General features: G+C 48.9%; 1 protein-coding gene across 2 annotated transcripts in view; it reads right to left on the bottom strand.

The window, feature by feature from the left end:
• Positions 1-4,657: 4,657 nt before the first annotated feature.
• The window catches only part of GSN (gelsolin), a 56,130-nt gene continuing 41,799 nt past the window's right edge, over positions 4,658-18,988 (bottom strand). For both annotated transcript variants that reach the window (XM_058523916.1, XM_058523915.1), the window contains 11 exons: positions 18,046-18,178; positions 16,604-16,692; positions 16,198-16,413; positions 13,942-14,075; positions 11,116-11,206; positions 9,136-9,306; positions 8,341-8,515; positions 7,128-7,252; positions 6,812-6,889; positions 5,648-5,708; positions 4,658-5,039 (listed from right to left, as the gene is read on the bottom strand). In XM_058523916.1, coding sequence (XP_058379899.1) covers positions 4,870-5,039; positions 5,648-5,708; positions 6,812-6,889; positions 7,128-7,252; positions 8,341-8,515; positions 9,136-9,306; positions 11,116-11,206; positions 13,942-14,075; positions 16,198-16,413; positions 16,604-16,692; positions 18,046-18,178 — 1,443 coding nt within the window. In that variant the 3' untranslated portion in view covers positions 4,658-4,869. The remainder of the gene's footprint in view (positions 5,040-5,647; positions 5,709-6,811; positions 6,890-7,127; positions 7,253-8,340; positions 8,516-9,135; positions 9,307-11,115; positions 11,207-13,941; positions 14,076-16,197; positions 16,414-16,603; positions 16,693-18,045; positions 18,179-18,988) is intronic.

The following is an 18,988-nucleotide window of genomic DNA, read 5'->3' as shown; positions in this document are numbered from 1 at the left end:
AACTTTGCATTGATACCCAAGCAGACCTTAAACTTGGGCCATCTGATCTAGGCCAAACTTCTGTCCAAATGAGGGGAGTAGATCTGGTGTTTGTAACCACAAGGTGTTATAACAGCCTGGCCTGAGTGGGAGTAAACCAGGGTTCTACGGATCTTTGAGCTTACATGACTCAAACTATATTATCCCTGATCTTCACAAGAGCAGGTCGTCCCAAGGTCACTCAGCTAGTAAATGGTGAACCAGTGGTTCTCAAACTTCTTTTTAGCAGCAAACCCCGTTTTTTTTTTTTTTCCAAAGAAAACTTTACACCAGTAAAAGATTTAGTGTCTTTTATTAGGATAAATTCTTAAGTTCACATTTATAACATTTACTTAATATTGATCAATGAGATTTACTTAATATTGATCAACGAGGCTGTCTTGAAAAACAAAAATAATATTAATCGGACTTACAAAAGACAATTATAGTCTCAAATCAGGCTCTATATTCAATTAATTTCTCCATTTTGTTTCAAGTGTCTGTCATATTTATTACCACTTTAAAAATGGAATTTGAATCAAATATTTGTCAAATCACTGAAGGACCTCATAGAATTGTACAGATCCCAGTTTTGAAATCGCTGCTCTTGGTGCTTTTCCCACTATACCGTTGAACTTGTAATGTGACCTTAGATAGGTCATATCCCTCACTGAGCCTCATTTTCCTCACCTGTAAAATAAGAAGTTGGAGTCCACCTATTTGGGTCTCAGACTTTTTGAAAATATGTTGGAAGCTATAGAGCACAAATTTGCATACAACTTTAGAGGATACGCTGACCCCACCACCATGCCTGTCCAAAGATTTAACAATCATTGGACTTGATAATCTCTAAGGTTTTTTCTAACTTCAGCAGCTCCAGGCTCAGATCAGGCTGGGATTTGCCTAAAGGAGTCACACTTGCTAATAGGATACAGCCCTTTTCAATCCACTCCATAGCCAGAAGAGTTCATTGAGAAAATAAATTCAAACTACTGATTAAACTGTGTTTTAGAAAGCTCTAGAAACTTAGTAACCATAATAGAAGCTGGCAATCTTTCCTTGAAGATTCTGAAAAAAATAGGCGGGAAATTAAGCCCTCTAAGAATTACTAGATGCCACAAGACTGTAAGGAACCATTACTGTTAATTATTATTTTCAGCATCTGACCCCAAAAAAGTCTCCAACAAAATGGCTGTCTACCCAGCATCCGTTTACCCTCTTCCTCCTTCCTAGGAACCGTGACTTTGTTTGGGTACCTCTCCCTTAGAGCTCTCACCTCAGGGGAAGAAGAATGCAGCCTCAGCTCCTGGGATGAATCTAATTGGCCTATGGATCATTCCATCCCCCTAGCCCATGATTCGGTCAGGAATGATCATGTGACCCCTGATGGGTTCTTGAGACCTGAGGAGAAGTTTTCTATAAACTGGGGGACAGTTTCTCCTTTCTCCTCCTCTTTCTGGGAAAACTTCTCGAAATAATCCTTTCTCTTTTCCTCTGGGCATTGCCATGCGCAGGTGTGAGAGCCAGAACACCTACAGATATTTCACTACTACATCAGGAATGCCAGAGCCAAGAGAATCAACAAGAAACCCAGACAGACTCATTGGGTTTAGTCAACCATGAGGCCCCCTAAACTCTGCACTATCATTTATGAGCGCACATAAGTGTGCTTGTGGTTTGATTTGGTTTGAGTTGGTTTTCCATTGCTTACAGACAAAAACATTTTATCTGATCCACAGTGCGGTGGGTCTTTACCTCCATGGATATATACTAGGGCCTACTGTGGGCTCTTCAGTTTTACAAAAAAAGAGAAAAAAAATTTTTTTTTTACCGTTTTTGAGCACTTATTACAGGCCAGGCATTGTGCTAAATATAATCTCCCTTAATTCTGGTTAAAATTCTTAGTGGATAGGCACTGTTCTTACTTCCATTTTGCAGCTAAGGAAGCTACAGAGTTTAATAACATCGATTACACTGCTGCTAAGTGGAGGAGCTAGAATTTGAATCCAGGTCTCACTCCAAAGCCAGGCTTTTAACCACTATATTTATACCACCTATATTATTACCATTTGGGGGAAATTGAGGCTCATAGAAATTTTTCTGTTATATCTCTAGTACCTTGCACACCGCCTGGCACAAAGTACACAATAAATATAGTTGAACTGAATTGCCCAAGATAGGGCACAGGATCCATCTTCAGGCCGCTCTCTTTCCAAGAGATGCCCCTTTGGCACCTGTCATGGCATTTCACAATGACTTCTCCATTGTACATGATGAAAGCCAAGGTCTCTCCAAAATTGTTAGGAAGAGAAAATACATGGTTGAAGTGATAGTGTTCCTGATTCTTTATTTTGCCTTTGAGGGAAAAATATGAACTCTAAGCAATCCAGTTGCCTCAGGCAACGTCTTTTTCTCAGAGCATTGCAGAGCTCTCTCTGATGCCACAGCCACCAACAAACCAAAATTGGCCAATAAACCGCCTTGAATGCCAATAAACTGAAATGAAGAATGCATGGGCAGGTCTACCTGCAATTTGGCTCCTACAGGTTTCCAGGATGTGAGCTGGCCTTGTCCAGACAGGCCTCCATCTGCCTTTAACGAAGACCCTAGAAGCTCCAGGTGGTAGATGTTCCAGGACTTTGATTTGTCAAGTGGATCGCTTTGGCTATGAAAGCAACCCTTTAGTGTAGGCGAGGCAGGCTTTACAAAATCGAGTCCAAACCCCTTAGCATGGCATTCGAGGCCCTTCATGAACTGAGCCCTGCCACCTCTCAGATTCAAGGCCTAGCACTCCCCACCTTCTGCTCCAGCCACACAGGGCTGTTGTCTGTCCCCGAGCATGACGTTCTCCTTCACAGCTCCCCATCTTTGTGCCTGCTGCACACTCTGCCCGAGATGTCTTGACTTCCCCCAACTCCATGTTTCACCTGGAAAATTCCTTCTCCACTACCCTCATCACTTCTGCGATGAATCCGAACCTCTGGAGGTAGGGCCCCTGGGGAATCTATGCTTTTAAAAAGCTCCCTGGGCAATTTGGGTGATCAGCCAGCTTTGGAAACGACAGTGTAAACACACACACACACCCTTCCCACCACATAAACCCTCACACTGGTTTCTGTTCCTCAGCCCTACACATGGGAGTTTTCACTCCATAACTTGGCTGGGGATGGGGTGGGAGGAGGTGGCACGGAAGAAGAGAGGGAAAAACATGGTGAGAAAAAACCAGAAGGATAGAGGAGAAGGAGGTGGTCTATCCCTCAGCAGTTCCTTGGACTGGTTTGGAGCCTCCATGAAGAAAAGGTTTAGAGGCAGAAGTTCATGGAAATGTCTAAGAGGAACTTTGTGACATCCTGAGCATGAGCAGAATCAGGGCCCAGGGGATGAATTGGGGCACAGAGGAAGTCTCTCTCCCACACCTTAAAGGCTGCAAACTTTGGGAGCATGCAGGGGCACCTCTTGCGATGGGAGCTGCAGCAGCAGAGATTTCTCCAAACAGCTTTGGGGCAGAACGACTTGTGCAAGCCAGAGGAAGCGAGGAAGGTCTAGGTAGATGTTACAGCGTGTGGTGACTATGAGAATGCACCTTGCCAACTTGCTACTACAGGGAATGTAAGTGACTAAGGGCCCCAGCTGCTGGCTTTGAACTCCATCCCCACAAGAGCTCCATGACTGAGTGTGGTGGGGAGATAAGACACCAAACCTGCTCCTGGGAGACTGGCAACTCCTTTGTTGGCTGATTTGACTTTGGCTCAAGAACATTTTGAATCGAACAGACATTTGTACCCCAGTGTTCACTATAGCCAAATGTGGAAACAGCCCAAGGGTCCATCGATGGATGAATGGATAAACAAAATGTGGTATATACATATAATGGGATATTATTCAGCCAGCAAAAGAATGAAATTTTGATATATGCTACAAAATGTACAAATGTTGAAAACACTATGCTAAGTGAAATAAGCCAGACACACAGGACAAATATTGTATGATTCCACTTATACAAGGTACCTAGAATAGGCAAATTCATAGAGACAGAAAGTAAAATAGAAGTTACCAGGCACAGAGGGGAGGGGGGACTAAGGAATTATTGTTTAATGGGCACAGCGTTTATGTTGGAGATTATGAAAAAAGTTTGGGTATAGATAGTGGGGATAGCTACACAACATTGTACAGTAAATGTATTTAATGCCACTGAATTGTACACTTAAAAATGGTCAAAATGATAATGATTATATAATGTATGGTTTACCACAATAAAAAATAACAACAAAAATGGGACCATACCATTAAAAAAATTTTTTTTTTACTTTGGCTCAAGGACTCCCCAAAAGCTTTGCCGAACCTTCTGGACTGCACAACCATCTAAGATGCTTCCACTCACCCTTCTCTCCCTGTCTTCTTCACTTGGGGTGAGACTTGCATCTTGGTCTGATGGCTCTCCGGCCTTCCCGGTTCCCTCCCTATTTCCTTTCATACAGACAGTTCCCCTAGTACAAGCTATGCACATTTCATCTCATCTTGGCATCTGCTTCTCAAAGGACCAGGATTAACCCACAACTCATCCGCCAGTTCACAGGCATATGCGAGGCCCCTCCCTGGGCACTCTCAGAATAATTGCCAGGACACGTTGAGCCACTAACACACTTCAAAAAGCTTTTATTGAATTCAATTTCCAAAAGCACAGATACTTGAGACAATTTTGCAAAGACCCTGCATTTTTGCAGGGCTGTTTTTGACTGCTGTAAAAAACGCACACACACCAGAGTGGCCCTGCTTGCCGTAAGGTCTCTTTGGAGGGATGGACAGTTCGAGAAGGCACTGACCAGTGACCATGGTGGGACCTGCACTTCCTCAGGCAGCCAGCTCAGCCAAGGCCCTGTCCAAGGGATCCACAGACCAGTAGTTGTCATCCCAGCCGAGGAACCAGCCCACGAAGGACGGAGGCTCAAAGCCTTGCTTCACAACGGTGATGGTGGTCCGCCTATCGCGATGAGCTGGGTCCGTCTCAATATACCGTTTAGCTGCAGACACACGTGCAGGAGGAGGAAACCCCAAGAATCCTTAGTGCCTCCCTCACCAGGGGAAGGCCGGTCAGGGCAGGAGGTGCCTAAGATGGTTTTGGTCCTACTGCCCCTACTGCCCAATCCCTGCGCTGGACACTCTATCCTTTAAGGTCCATGACACCACGTGACTCCTCCACCATTCTGCCCAGGAACCCAGGAAGAGACAGGGGTCACAGTTTAATCTCCTGCTTCACCAGGCTTATATCATTTTCTCTTGTTGTCCCCTACTGGAAGATATTAAAGAGCCAGCTTTTGGGTTCCCAGCTCCCAAATCAGATCTGTTCAGCTCCCACGACTTGCCTTCCAACATCTAAACCCTGACAAGTTCAGTCCTTGGGCATTCTGGGAATTCGAAGCAGGTTCTATCTGTTCCTTCCTTGCCCTGGCCTGACCGAGGGCTTTCTGAAGGAACTGAGCTGTTCTTTGGCCACCCCAGGCAGGGCTCCCTGGGGGCTGACCACGGATGAGGAAGTTCCCACCCCACTGTCATGAACTCCCAGACCTGTAGAGGAAGCCCCTCCCACCCCACCACAGGGAACAGACCACGGGCAGACTTGGGCCCTCACCAGAGGTCAAGGCTTCCGTCTTTTCCTCTTCTAGAGAATCCTTTCCGACCCAGACAAAGACCTGGAGGTGAGAGGTGACACAAAAAGTACATGAGGGATGCTGCCCAAACTTACTGCTGGAGGGAGAATAGGGAGGTTCTGGGTGCTGGACGGGACAAACCCTCAGCTGACAGAGGCCACAGACAATGACTAGAAGGATTTAGAACAGAGGTTGCAAACTGGTGACCTACAAATGTGCTTCGTTTGCCCACCCACCACCCCACTGGGTCTGCAATATCTTTTTAGACCAATTTAGTTACCAGCTAATTACATTAAATCTAGATTTTCTTCCAACTTCTCTTGAAAACTTGGAAGATCTGGCAACCGTGAGCCTTCACCCTCACATGGATGAACCTGAGCAGTGGCTGCCTCCTTTAGATGGGAAGTTCAGTTTGCCTCAGGCTCCACCACTCCTTCATGTCTCCCCATCCCAGCTTGCTTCACTCATTAACGTCGCCAACCAGGTGCCATGAGGCACTGAGTTTGAGACCCCTCTCTAGAAGTTGATGAATTATCTCTTTACAGGTTTGTATTTGTTCAACAAATGAGTGGCCAAACATGCTCACTGGTTTATTCACACCACAAATATGCATTAAAGGTCTGCTATGTGCCAGGCTCTGTGTGTCTGGGCCCACATGGGTCAAAGGCTTGGAATAAAAACAACTCACCACCACTGCCACCATTTTGGATCTTATTATAGTTTTGTTACATCAAAAAATCTAATCAGCTGATTTTTATGTATCATCTATTTTTACATATGTCTAAAATATTTTAAAGAGCACCTGTCATTGATAACATAGTATTAGACCATAAAATACCAGACTTAATTGCGCTGACTCATTTACAAATGTGTTCCCTATTAAACTAGCCCTTCCTCAGTGGGTGCTGTGTCTATTCTGCTCGTCGTAGGACTTCCAGTACTCCAGCTGGATTATGCAAGGTAGGTACCATCTCTCCCATTTTGCAGATGAGGACATAGCGGCTCAGAAAGGAGAGGTGACTTGTGGACTTTTCCAGCAACACCTGGCACTGCCCCTTTTAAGTCCTTCTGGCAACTATCTAGAGCTGGAAGCACCTCCCACTCCCTCGGGCCCAGAGAGCCTTCACCTTCTGTCCTGCACTCACCTGATCCCAGGTGTCCAGGAGCATGACGTCATCAGTGGCCAGGTCTTCCTGCATGAACTCGCCAGGGACCTCTTCGATCTGGGAAGGAACAGAAGAGGTTAATGCAAGTGCACCAGCACGCGGTCTTCCCTCCCCTGGGTGGGCTCACTCTATTTGCCCCCATGAGGGAGTTCAGAGCTGGCTCAGCCTGCAGGGTGTTCCTGCGTCCGTGCTGTGCCATCAGATCACTTCTCCCTGCCCTGCTGCTGATGGGCCCGCTCCTGGGAACACGCATCCCGAGGGGAAAGCAGAGGCAGCGGCCTCTGCGAGGGCTCACCACAAAACGTCCGATCTTGTTGGAGCAGGCAAACAGGCGAGGAGGGTGGGCATCTATCTTCTTGTCCTTCAGCCGTGGGGATGTGCGGTAGGCGGCCTTCCCACCCAGGGCCTCCCAGAAGCTGTCTGTGAGGGGAGGCCACACCAGTTGCCAACTGACACCACCGCCTCCCTAGCACTTCTCAGAGGCTGGGAAAACCCTGCCCTAGTGCAACGAGCTGCTCTCCACCCCCACCCTCCATCTTAAAATCCCAGGGGGCCAAAGAGGGAAAAAGCCTGAGGGATTCGAAGGTGATGAAATGAGACCCGGAGAGGGCAGACTTGGCAGTAGGCACACAGCCAGGACTACTTCTGGCTTGAGACCGACAACAGCACTGCAGGATGGGGATAATTATCCCCGCGCAACAAATGAGGTGACTGGGTGCTCAGAGAGGTTAAGCAACTCAGCCAACATCACACAGCCAGTAAGCGGTAAAGCCAGGATGCAAAACTTGTCGGACTCCAATTTCCATGTTTTTTCCACTATACCTGCTCTGTCCACATGTGGCTATTTGAATTTAATTGCATTAAAATGAAATACGATGAAAAATCCAGTTCCTCCTTCTCACTAATTCCCACCAGTCACATCTCAAGTGCTCATTAGCCACATGGGACTAGTGGCCACCTAACTGGACCTGGCAGATATAGAACAGGTCCATCCTCTCAGAAGGTTCCATTGGACGGTGTTGCTCTCCGCCAAGCTCCTTCTCCCCATTTCTACTAAGCAACTATCAGGGGGGTGTGGGCTCAAAGTAAGAGCAGCAAGACTGAGGGCTGGCATAAGGAAGATGCTCCTGACCTATGTTCTAGAAACGGAGAAGGCCTGTGGCATATCCGTCCTAGGAGATTCTAAAGATTAGGCGAGACCACTGCCCTGTGAGGCTGTTACTCCTGCCTATAATCTTTCAAGGCTTCCGAGCGAGTGACCGCCTCCTCCAGGAGCCTTCCCTGACTGCCCCAGCCCACACTCGGCTCTCCTTTCTCTAACTCCTGGAAGCCTCTCTCTCACTCACCATAGCCCTCATTTTCATCCAACCCACTCTCATCTAACATACATTAGGACAGGCACTGAGGAGGGTGCAGAAGGTGCACACCTCCTCAAGCAGAAGGAAGGGAGGGAACCTAACAGCTGTAGTCCCCAGAGAACAGCTGGTCCCCACGCCCCTAGCCCCTACCTGGCTCGCTGCCTTCTGCCACCTGCACGGGCTGGGCCCGCAGCACCCTGAGCAGCTCCTGGGCCCCCATCTTCTCCGCCTCGCTGGCTCCTGCACCCACCCATAGGTAGGCAGCCGAGGGTGTTTTCAGGACAAAGGCGTCGTTGGAGTTCAGCGCCCCAGCCTTGGGGATTATCTGGGAGGACAGTGCTTGATGAATCAGGAACCAGACCAAAAGCCCTCAGGCCCCTCCCCACAGCCCAGCAGACGCTGCAGCAGGACAGGCTCTTAGGTGGGGACTTGGAGGAGCACCCCCCATCAGAGATGAGGGCACAGACTTTGGACACTGATGGGCTTAGTTGACTCCTGTGAGTCACTAATGCGCTGTGGTTAGCCAAGGTGATTCTAGAATTCTGGGCTGCATTAACAGAAGTTGAGTGCCCAGAACAAAGGAGATGATAGTCCCATTCTCCTCTAGACGGCTCAGAGTGTCCTGTAGATCTGCACCTTCCCCCATGAAAGTGAGGGAAGCCATGGGGAATGTCATCAGGAACAGTTTCCAGACTGTGAAGAATGGACTACCTGTGAGGTAGTGAGCTGCCCACTATTGAAGGTGTGCAAGGGGCACTGGGCATCCATGAAACAAGAAGTCTTATACAATCCTGCTGCCAGGGGAGGAAGGTTCAAAAAGCTGGTTCTTAACCCATCCTGTGGTTAACCCCTTAACACCCAATCGTATCCCCAGAGATCTGCCCATCGAGCCTGGGAGGTTTCAGGGAGGCCCATCCCTCCCGGGGTCCAAGGCCGGGGCATTACCTCAACGGCTCGGGTGGCTCCAGAGCTGCTGGCCCGGACCTGGAAGAGGCGAGTACTGGCAGAGGCCGTCTGCCCACCCTCTCGGGAGGTGCCACCCTTGTAGACGATCATTGGCTTCCCGCCAAATAGGCTCATGAGGTGGGCGGGCTCCTTGCCTTGGACCACGCGGCTCTGGCAGGGAGAGAGGATGGCAAGTCAGGAAAGGGGGGTGGGGGCATCAGTCCTTCTGTGTGGCACCAGGCTCACCCCTCCCTCCCCAGCCAGCACGGCCCAGGCTCATTCCCCAAATGAGGCCATCACACCTGTGTCTGAGTGTGGCGTGGAGCACAGCCCCACAGCACACAGGGGTTGGGCAGGCAAGTGGGAGTCCCAGGAAAGCCGGAGACAGCACTATTGCCTGAGGTCCCCCGGGCACTGCCTTGCTGACCCTGAGTCTAGTCCAAGATCCAAGAGAGTCCATATTTGCAAATATTCCCTTAAATGGAATCACAGGGATTGTTCGTGGACATTCTTCCAGGATGATGACGTCAGCCCCGGGCATGAAAGCCGACAGAATGGTGAGAATAGAGCCTTCTGGATAGAGACCCCTTCTGCACGGCTGCACAGATGCAGGCTGCAGTCAGGGGCTTGGTGGTGGGAGGAAGAGGGGCAGGGAGGTCTACACCAAGATACATCACATCTGCCCCTGCCCGTGTGCCACCTCATTTTAGATCCCAGCTGTGGCCCTGGCCAGCTAAATCTAAAGAGAATCTCACGTGTGTGTTGGGAGTATCATGGTCACCTCCCCACCACTGCTGGATGAGAGCTCAGACCCCAGCGCCACCCTGCCAGTGAGAATTCGGGCATGTGCCTCAACCTCTCAAGTTCTTCCTCTGTAAAATGGGGCTGAGAATGCTACTCCCAAGGCCGTTGTCGGGATCAAATGAGCTAAGACAGTGATCAACCCACTTGGCACTCGGCACCCAGAGGACCCCACTGTCCCAGTCCAAGTTCAGGGCACCAACTCCAGATCCGAATCTAGAGCCTTGTCCACTCCAAGGGTAGGACAGAGGATGGAGAATTCTGTCTCCTTCCCCCACATCTCCCCAACCTGGCTCTGCTACCTCTAGGGTCCCACACTATAGCCAAAGCAACCTTTTAAACCCACAAATCCCTTCACATCACATTTACCACTTAGCAACGTCCCCTTGTTCTCAGGATCGAGGTCAACATCCTCACCTGACTTCTGGGTGGCCTGGCCCCTCTGAGCACCTCTCCAGACTCCTATCATGGCAGTCTCCCCCTCACTTTAATACCTAATGCTCCCTCTCACCTCGAGGCCTTTGCATATACTCTTCCCTCTGCCTGGAATGTGCCTGGCCAACTCCTACTCATCCGTTAGGTCCCAGCTGAAAAGTCCCTTCCTTGGGGGGTGGCCTTGTCTAATCCAATTAGATCCTACCTGGGATCTATATGTTCTTATACTTAACACACATGTATCAGGGGCCTATTATGGGCCAGGCGTGGCTTTACATGCTTTACAAACGTTAACTCCTCATCCTCCCAGCACTGTGAGGCAGGTACTGTGGTTATCCCCAGTTTGAGAACAGAGAGGCATAAAGCGGCCCAGGGACTTGGCCTAGGTTGCCCAGAGGTGAAGACAGGATTCAAACCCCAGCAGGCTGGCTCCATGTCCATCCTCTGAGCTGTCCTGCCATGTGCCTCTCCTGCTACTGTCTCCACGGCCTCTTACCACTTTCACTCACGGCACACATCGCAGTGTGTGATTACACATCGTTCATCTGTTACCATCTTTCTCCCCCTAGACTGAAGAGGGCCTAGGGCAAGGGCGGGACCTGTGTGTTCACGGCTGCAGACGCAGGGTCGGGCACACGGGAGCCCTGCATAAATGTTTGCTGGACGGAGGGACAGTGAGATAGATGACTGAACAGATGGACAAGGCCCAGGGTGCAGCCCAGGGAGGCAGTGGGCTGGGCTCACCTGCACAGGGGTACCTCCCAGCTCCTCATCCAGCTGGGCCGTCAGGATGGCAGATGCAGCAACCTCATCCTGGGTGGACTGGGCACCCTGCCTGGAAGAGGAAGTGATACTCAGCACCGACGTTCACAGAGCCCAGAGTCTCTCCTCTGCCCCGGGCCCGAGAAACCCACAAACCTCCAGATTACAGGTAATGAACTGAGACACAGAGAGGGGAAGGATTCTCTCAGGAGCAACCAGAGTCAGGAACCAAACCAACAGGCCACACCCCCACTCAGCATCTCGCCTACTCATGGAGATCTGAGCACAACCACTGGACTTCCTTACCCTAAATGTGCCCGCGGGGGACCAGCTGGCTCATCCCTTGCTGGGCAGCCATGAGAGAAAGTGCTCTGAGACTCGAGTCCGAGATGCAGAAAAGTGGCCCGGACATTTCTCATGGTGGGAGGGCAGGTCAGGGAATAGCAAGTGCGACATGGGCCCATTTGTGGGAAAAGACATCAGTCACTTTTGCCTCACATGGACATGCACAGAAAGGTCTGCACGGATGTCCACCAAAAAGCCGGTGGTGACTGCCCCGAGAGGGGAGATTTAGGGGGGTGGTTGGCTTTCTGCCCCATCTCTTCCTATACTGTCTAAAGTTCCCCTAACCAATGTGTGTTATTCTTATAAGGAAACAAAATCTGACAAATCAATGTGCCAATGCAGCTAACTAAAAAAAAAATGCCTTCTTGTGAATTTGGTACCACGTGTATGTATTACCCAGTCAAAAACAATTTCCTGTACACTGCTTTTAAACGCCTGATGTTGGCAGACTGAGAGGCATTGTACAAAAGAACCAACCAGTACTCTTCTAAGGTATCAAGGTTGTGGAAGAAAAGTAAAGACTGAGGAATTGTCACAGATCAGAGACATGATGATTAAACGCCATGTGGGATCCTGGATTAGATCCTAGACCAGAAAAAGGATATTAGTGGAGAAACTGGTGAAATTCAAGCGAGGTCTACAGATTAACACTCAGCACTGACGTTCAGTACAGTAAACGGTACTGTATCAATGTTAATTTCCTGGTTTTGATCATTGCACTGAGGTTAGGTAAGATGTGAACATACAGGAAGCTGTGTAATGGTTATATGGGTTACACAGTTACGGATTATGGGCTAATGGTTATATGTCTGTACTATTTTCACAACTTTTCAGCAAGTCTGTTATTTCGAAATAAAAAGTTTAAAAAAGAAGAAATCCAACAGCCAATCATCAAAAAGTTTGAGACTATATAGTAAGAGAAATACAACTTCGAAATATACTGAGATACCATTTTATAAACTATAAGGTTGACATCCAAAAGTTTGGTAACACCATCCATCAGTGAGGCTGTGGGGAAACAGACACTCACTCTTTGCTGGTGGGAACACGAAATGCTGCCAACCCCATCTAGGGAAATTGGGCATTATCTATCAAAATGACAAGGGCACTTACTCTTCGATCCAGCAATCCCACTTCTGGGAACTGACCCTATAGACATTTCTCTACACATTCAAAATGACATTTGTTTAGGGTTACTAATCACAGCAATGCTGGTAATAGCAAAAGACTGGAATCAACCCAAGTATGCATCAGCAGGGAATTTTTAAATAAACTACAGGATAGCCAGACAGTGGAATATTATGCAGCTGTGAAAAAGAACAAGGAAGCTCTCTATGTACTGACATAGATTGATCTCCAGGAAGTAGTAAGTGAACAAAGCAAAGTGCAGGACAACATACACAGTATGCTATCCTTTGTGTAAAGAAGGGAGAGAACTATGAATACAGAGTCATATTTGCTTACATAGTCATGCACTGCATAACAACATTTCCGTCAATGATGGACCACATATACGAGAGTGGTCCCATAAGATGAGTACTGTATAGCCTAGGTGTGTAGTAGGCTGTACCATCTAGGTTTATTTAAGTACGCTCCGTGATGTCTGCACAATGACGAAATCACCCAATGGCACATTTCTCAGAATGGACCCCTGACGTTAAGTGGCACATAACTTTATTTGCATAAACAATTACTAGAAGGATATACAAGAAACTAATGAAAGCGGTTACCCATGGAGGGGTGGAGGTTGGACGGTGGGGTAGAGAGGGATAGTAGGAACAAGATTTCTCAATAGATACCTTTTTATTCTGTTTTGTTATTTTTTTGTGAGAAAGATCAGCCCTGAGCTAACATCTGTCGCCAATCCTCTTTTTGCTGAGGAAGACTGGCCCTGGGCTAACATCTGTGCCCATCTTCCTCCACTTTATATGGGATGCCACCCCAGCTTGGCTTGACAAGCGGTGCCTCGGTGCGCGCCCGGGATCCAAACTCGGGGCCACCGCAGCGGAGTGCACACACTTAACCGCTATGCCACCGAGCCGGCCTGGTTTTGATTTCCGAATTATGTGAATGTAGTATCTATTTTTTTTAAATAGATAATATTTTTAATATTATTAAATGATAATATATTTAATATTTTATTTTGAATTAAAAAATGTGGGAGGATAAACACCCATGTGTACAGTACTTAGCGTGGAATTGTGGGAGAGATTTTCTGTTTGTTTCTCCCTATTCACCACAACTCCTACAATGGACAGGTAATGTTTTTATAAGAACAGTTTAAAAGTTGTTTTGAGAAATAAGACAAGTGGTGTTGCCCTGTGGATAAGAGCCTTTCCAGCGGAGTGTGGCTGTCCCTCAGGAGTCCCTCAGCCCTGTTCAACCCCCACCCTTGCTGCCCTATCGGGGCCCAGCCAATGCCCCCCACGTACCGCCCCACAGCACACGGCCCCAGACTCTCACCAGTTGTAGATGATCTGTCCCTGACGGCCGCCATGACGGTAGTTGTACAGAATGATATAGCTGTCACCACCGTAGAACTGCCCATACGTGGCGGGGTCCACGGGCACTTTGTTGGAGCCTTCAACTCGCCAGATCTGCCAGAGCAAAGCTGGGCTCAGACACGGTGCGGCACCCCCACACCCCAACTCTGGCCAGCTGGGAAACCGCAGCGTGGTGGGTCGCAGTTACACAAAGGGACAAGCTTTTCTTTTTTCCTCTTCTCCCTGAGGAAGATTCGCCCTGAGCTAACATCTGTGCCCATCTTCCTCTATTTTGTATGTGGGATGCCACCACAGCATGGCTGACAAGTGGTGTAGGTCTGCACCTGGGATCCAAACCTGCGAACCTGGGCCGCCAGAGTGGCTGTGCTGAACTTAACCATTACACCACTGGGCCAGCCCCTAGAATAAGCTTTTATAAGTGACTCTGCTTGGGCTCAGACTGAAGTTAAATAATTTGCCCAAATCACAGAGCCACGAGGATTCAAACCCAGGTCTCCTGCTCCAGAACCTGATACCGTACCCCTGCCCCACCCCATACTTCCTCCTCGGAGACCTCAGTGTGGGGACTGGTAGTTGCACGGTGGTCGTTACAATGTGCTTTTAGCGAATGTAACACAGTGACGGCTCAGTGCACAAATCAACATATGACCCAGATCTGAATCAGGCTCCACCCCCTTAGAGGTCGTGCAATCTTGGACAAGTTGCTTAATGTCTACAAGCCTCAGTTTCCTCATCTGAAAAATGGGAATAATAAGAGGATCTACCTCAAAGGGTTGTTGTGAAGATCAAATGAGTTTATTCATGAAAGTCTTGCCCAGTGCGTGGCACAGCGTGATAGCTCTGTAGGTGGCAGCTACTCTTATTACTAGAATTATTATTATTGCTACTACTAACATTACCATATCGGTATCAGTATTGAATTGTCTAGATTTTATAGATCACCTCGAGGCAGGGCCATCATTAGGTGACCTCAGAATGACCCCTGCTGGCAGATCTCTTCGCAGAGATCCGGTGACTCCCTTTTCCAAGTGGGCAAGAGGCCCTGCAGCACCACCTGGTGGTGCTGTGGAGACACGGAACCCTCCCAGTCCCAGGAAACAGAAGCCCAGAATCTCTGGACTTTCAAAATTCTTGAAGGTGATGGAGTGAAATTAAACCCCATTTTACAGATGAGGAAAACGAGGCTCACAGAGGTTAAACAACTCGCCCAAGGTCACACAGCCAGGCTGCCAGGGCTCTTTCCACACTGCCCTACCCTGAACATTTTCATCACATCCTCCCCTCCCACTGAAGTAATGAATGAAAGAATAGTAATAATACCAATGACAAAAACAATAATAAATAAAAATGAACACATTTGCTATTTCTGTCATGTGGAATGGAATCAACGTCTGCCTGAAGCAATTCCACCTCATGATGTTTCAGAGATGTTTATCTCCCAACGTGCCTCCCCCCCCACCACCACCACCTCTCCAGCCTCACTGTGACCTTCCTGGTCTCAAAGTTGAATTCTCTCCCCTAACCTATTCCAACAACTTCTTCACGGGGTCTCTACCTTTTCCTGGCTCTAATCCACTTTCACAGTGAGTTTCAAAAGCACAGAACTGAGCCTGTCACATGTCTGCTTTTAAAAAAACAAAAAGAAAAAAACCCTCACTAGCACCCACTGGTTATAGGATCAAGTCCACACCCTTGCACACGGCTTTCAAGGCTCCTCTTTAAGGGTGCCATCAGCACCAGGCTCCTGGGACAGCTCCCTCCCTGGAATGTCTGCCACTCTTCCTCTCTGGGAGTAAACTCCTATTCACACTCTGAAGCCCAACCAAAGAGTCCCCATCTCTGTGCCGACGGACCACCCCACCCCCACTGCCTTTCCTGTGTTCCCATAATTCCTGTGCTTGCCTCCCATCTTCCACTGACCACACAGGTCTGAGCAATTGGCTGTGGCCGTGGTTACCTCCCCTCCCAGACCAGGCACTCCTTGTTGGCAGGGTGGGGTCTGAGATACTTGGCACAGGGCCTGACACACAGTAGGTGCTTAGAGAATGCTGATTATAAAAACTAAGTAAGACAAAAGAATCCCATCCACCAAAACTGTGGTCCAAACCTCAGACAGAAACGTCCTCAGGGAAGCAGGAGGCAGTGCATGGGTCAGAGGTGCCTGGGGAGGAGCCAGGGAGGGTCCTGGACACACCCACCCCAACCCCCCAGGTACCTGTTTCTGGCCTGTGCCATCGTCATCCATGCCGTGCTGGGCGGCCATAGCCGTGGAGGTGTGCAGGGTGGCGGCATCGAAGGGCACACGCTCCACATGGGCGATGTGGCTGGAGAGATAGGCCAAGCCTGGGCCGTCCGTCTGGTCTGGGTCCCGCCAGTTCTTGAAGAACTGCTTGAACAGCGGGGTCTCCCCGCCCTCGGGAAGGACGGAGATCTGGAAGGAGAGGGAGAAGAGCAGGATGTGGCTGGATTTGGGTGCCCCTGAGGACAGGAGCCTCCCAGCAGGGGTCTTCAGGGGAGCCTCGGACACAGTCCACACTGAGGGTGGGACACTCACCCCGCCTCAGCCCTTCCCCACGCCCACTGGGCCCATCCTCACTGTCCTACCTGGCTCCAAGACTCACCTGGGTCTGCTTGGGGTAGTTCATCTTGGAGATGAAGTCGGAGGCCGTTTTGAGGGCAGCCTTCCTCTCCTCCATGTTGGCCTGCTTGCCTGCCAGCAGATGGAGGATGAGGGGCCTGGGGTCAGTGCTGCACCCTAACGCCCAGTGGTCCAGGGAAAGCAGCAGCCAAACCTCCCTCCCTATTCTTCTTAGACTGTGGACAGCCAAGGCCAGAGCCCCCAGAGCTGACTGCTCCTAGAGCCCCTGGGGGTCCAGCCCGGGGTCCTGGCTGATGACGGCAACCACAGCAACCATTATGGTCCATTGACTGAGCGTGTATTTTTTGCTCAGAACTATACATAAATATCTATACATAAATATACTATACATAAATTATCTCATTTAATCCACACAACAACCTTCTGTGATAAAGATCATTATTATCTTGTCCACATTTACATATAAGGAAACTAGGGTCTTAGAGAGGTTAAGTGGCTTGACCAAGGCCACTCACAAATGGGAAAGCTGAGACAGCTCTGCTCCATCGACTCCGAAGCCGACACACCACACACTCCTTCCCCCTTCTCTCCCCTAGGCCCTCTGTCCACAGTGGGGCCTCCTCCTCCTCCACAGTCTGAAGTCTACCCCAACCCTGAGAAACTCCCCATGCCTGGCCAGCTCCTGGCCAGCTGTGCCAGCCCTCGGTGCCCAGTCTTCTTATCAACAAGGCTGAGGGCCAAGATAATAATAATAATTATTACTATAGCCACAAGTGCTCGATCAATCTCTCTCTCCTTTTCTCTCTCTTGCTTGTTGCCATTCTCTGTCCACCCACTGCCTCCCTCTCCCTTCTGTCCTCTTCCCCTGGACCACCCGTGAAGCATCAGAAGAGGATGCTGATGGGTCCCCTCAGAATATCTCAGGACCTCTCAGAAACATCTGGGCCAACCTTTTCCCAGAGCCTCCCACGATCAGTCCCACAAGACACTCCACCAAGAGTTCTGCGGACCCCTAGCACAGCATCTCCCAAACAGAAACCAGATCACCTTCATGAAAAGCCCCAACACACATTAGCAAGTTAAAGGCTCTTAAAAGTCCTGCAATAAACAAACTTGCTAACATTATTTAACCCAGTGTTGCCCATAAACTTATTCGACCACAGAACTGTATGTTTTTTACATGATGCCCATTAACCTCTCTGAGAACTGGTATTAGAATACACTTGGGAAACATCAGTTTTAGCCCAAATAGGAAATCTGAGGCCCAGAAAGGTAAGTAAAGTGCCCAAGATCACACAGCAAGTCAATTGCAAAGCCAGGGCTTTAGCCCAACACTCCTGATTTCCACTCAGGAGCCTGCCACTGCCCCAGGGAACCTGGAACACACACCCTACCCTCCCTGTGAGCTGAGTTCCTGCAAGGCTGCCTGGAGGCCAGTGAGAACGCTTCCCCTGTCCCCAGTACCTTTCCAGACAAAGATTTTCCCGTCTTTGCCATGGTCCAGGATGAAGCAGTCCTCTGACCTCAAGGCCCCCTGGGCGAAGGGGTTCTCATCAGCCACGAGGGAGACCACCATGGTGCCCGCACCATTGGAGACCTGAGGGGACGAGGGAGAGGGAGCCCAGCATGTAAGTGACTTCCATCACCTCCACCTGCCCAGAGGGTGTCCCCAAGCAACATATGGGCAGGTCCCCATCCCGACCCCCGCCCCAAACGACACTGCAGAGTAACATCTGACTTGTACCCTCAAGCTCTGAGGCACAGTCAGATCTTCTTTATCCTTCTCTGCTGTGTCACAACCACATCTGTGACCTACACACAGGAGTAACATGGAAACTACACATGGAAAGGGACGGAGGATAAAATGCAGGAAGGTGGCTGGCGTAGGAGAAGAACTGTAGAGTCGGCTGAGGAGATATTCAACCTCATCAGTTAAAAAAAAAAAAAAGGAAATAAAAATAAAAGTAAAAAGATCTAAATGCAACGTGGTATCCTGGATTGGAATCTGGAATGAAAAATCGGGGAAATCTGAACAATGTCTGTCATTTAGTTAATAGTATTGAATCAATGTTAATTTCTTAATGTTGACAAATGTATCTGATTATGTTAAGATGTTCAGGAGAAGTTGGTATATGAGAACCCTCTGTACTATCTTTGCAATTTTTCTGTAAACCTAAAAATGATTCCCAAATAAAAAGTTCATTGAATTTTTAAAAAAGTGTACCATACTAGTCAAAATTCAGATTGACACTACCTAGTGTTGACAAGGCTCTGGGTGAACAGGTACCTTCAAACCCCTGGGGAGGGTAATCTGGAGTCCTTCCAGAGGGCAGTCTAGTAACATGTATCAGAACTTTAAATAATAAGTGTTTTACACTTATCAAATACTTACCATGTGCCAGGCACT

The sequence above is a fragment of the Diceros bicornis genome, chromosome 28, assembly GCF_020826845.1.
Source record: "Diceros bicornis minor isolate mBicDic1 chromosome 28, mDicBic1.mat.cur, whole genome shotgun sequence".
NCBI classification, from domain to species: domain Eukaryota; kingdom Metazoa; phylum Chordata; class Mammalia; order Perissodactyla; family Rhinocerotidae; genus Diceros; species Diceros bicornis.
The sequence above is the reverse complement of the archived record's forward strand: the minus strand, read 5'-3'. Positions and strand labels throughout refer to the sequence as shown.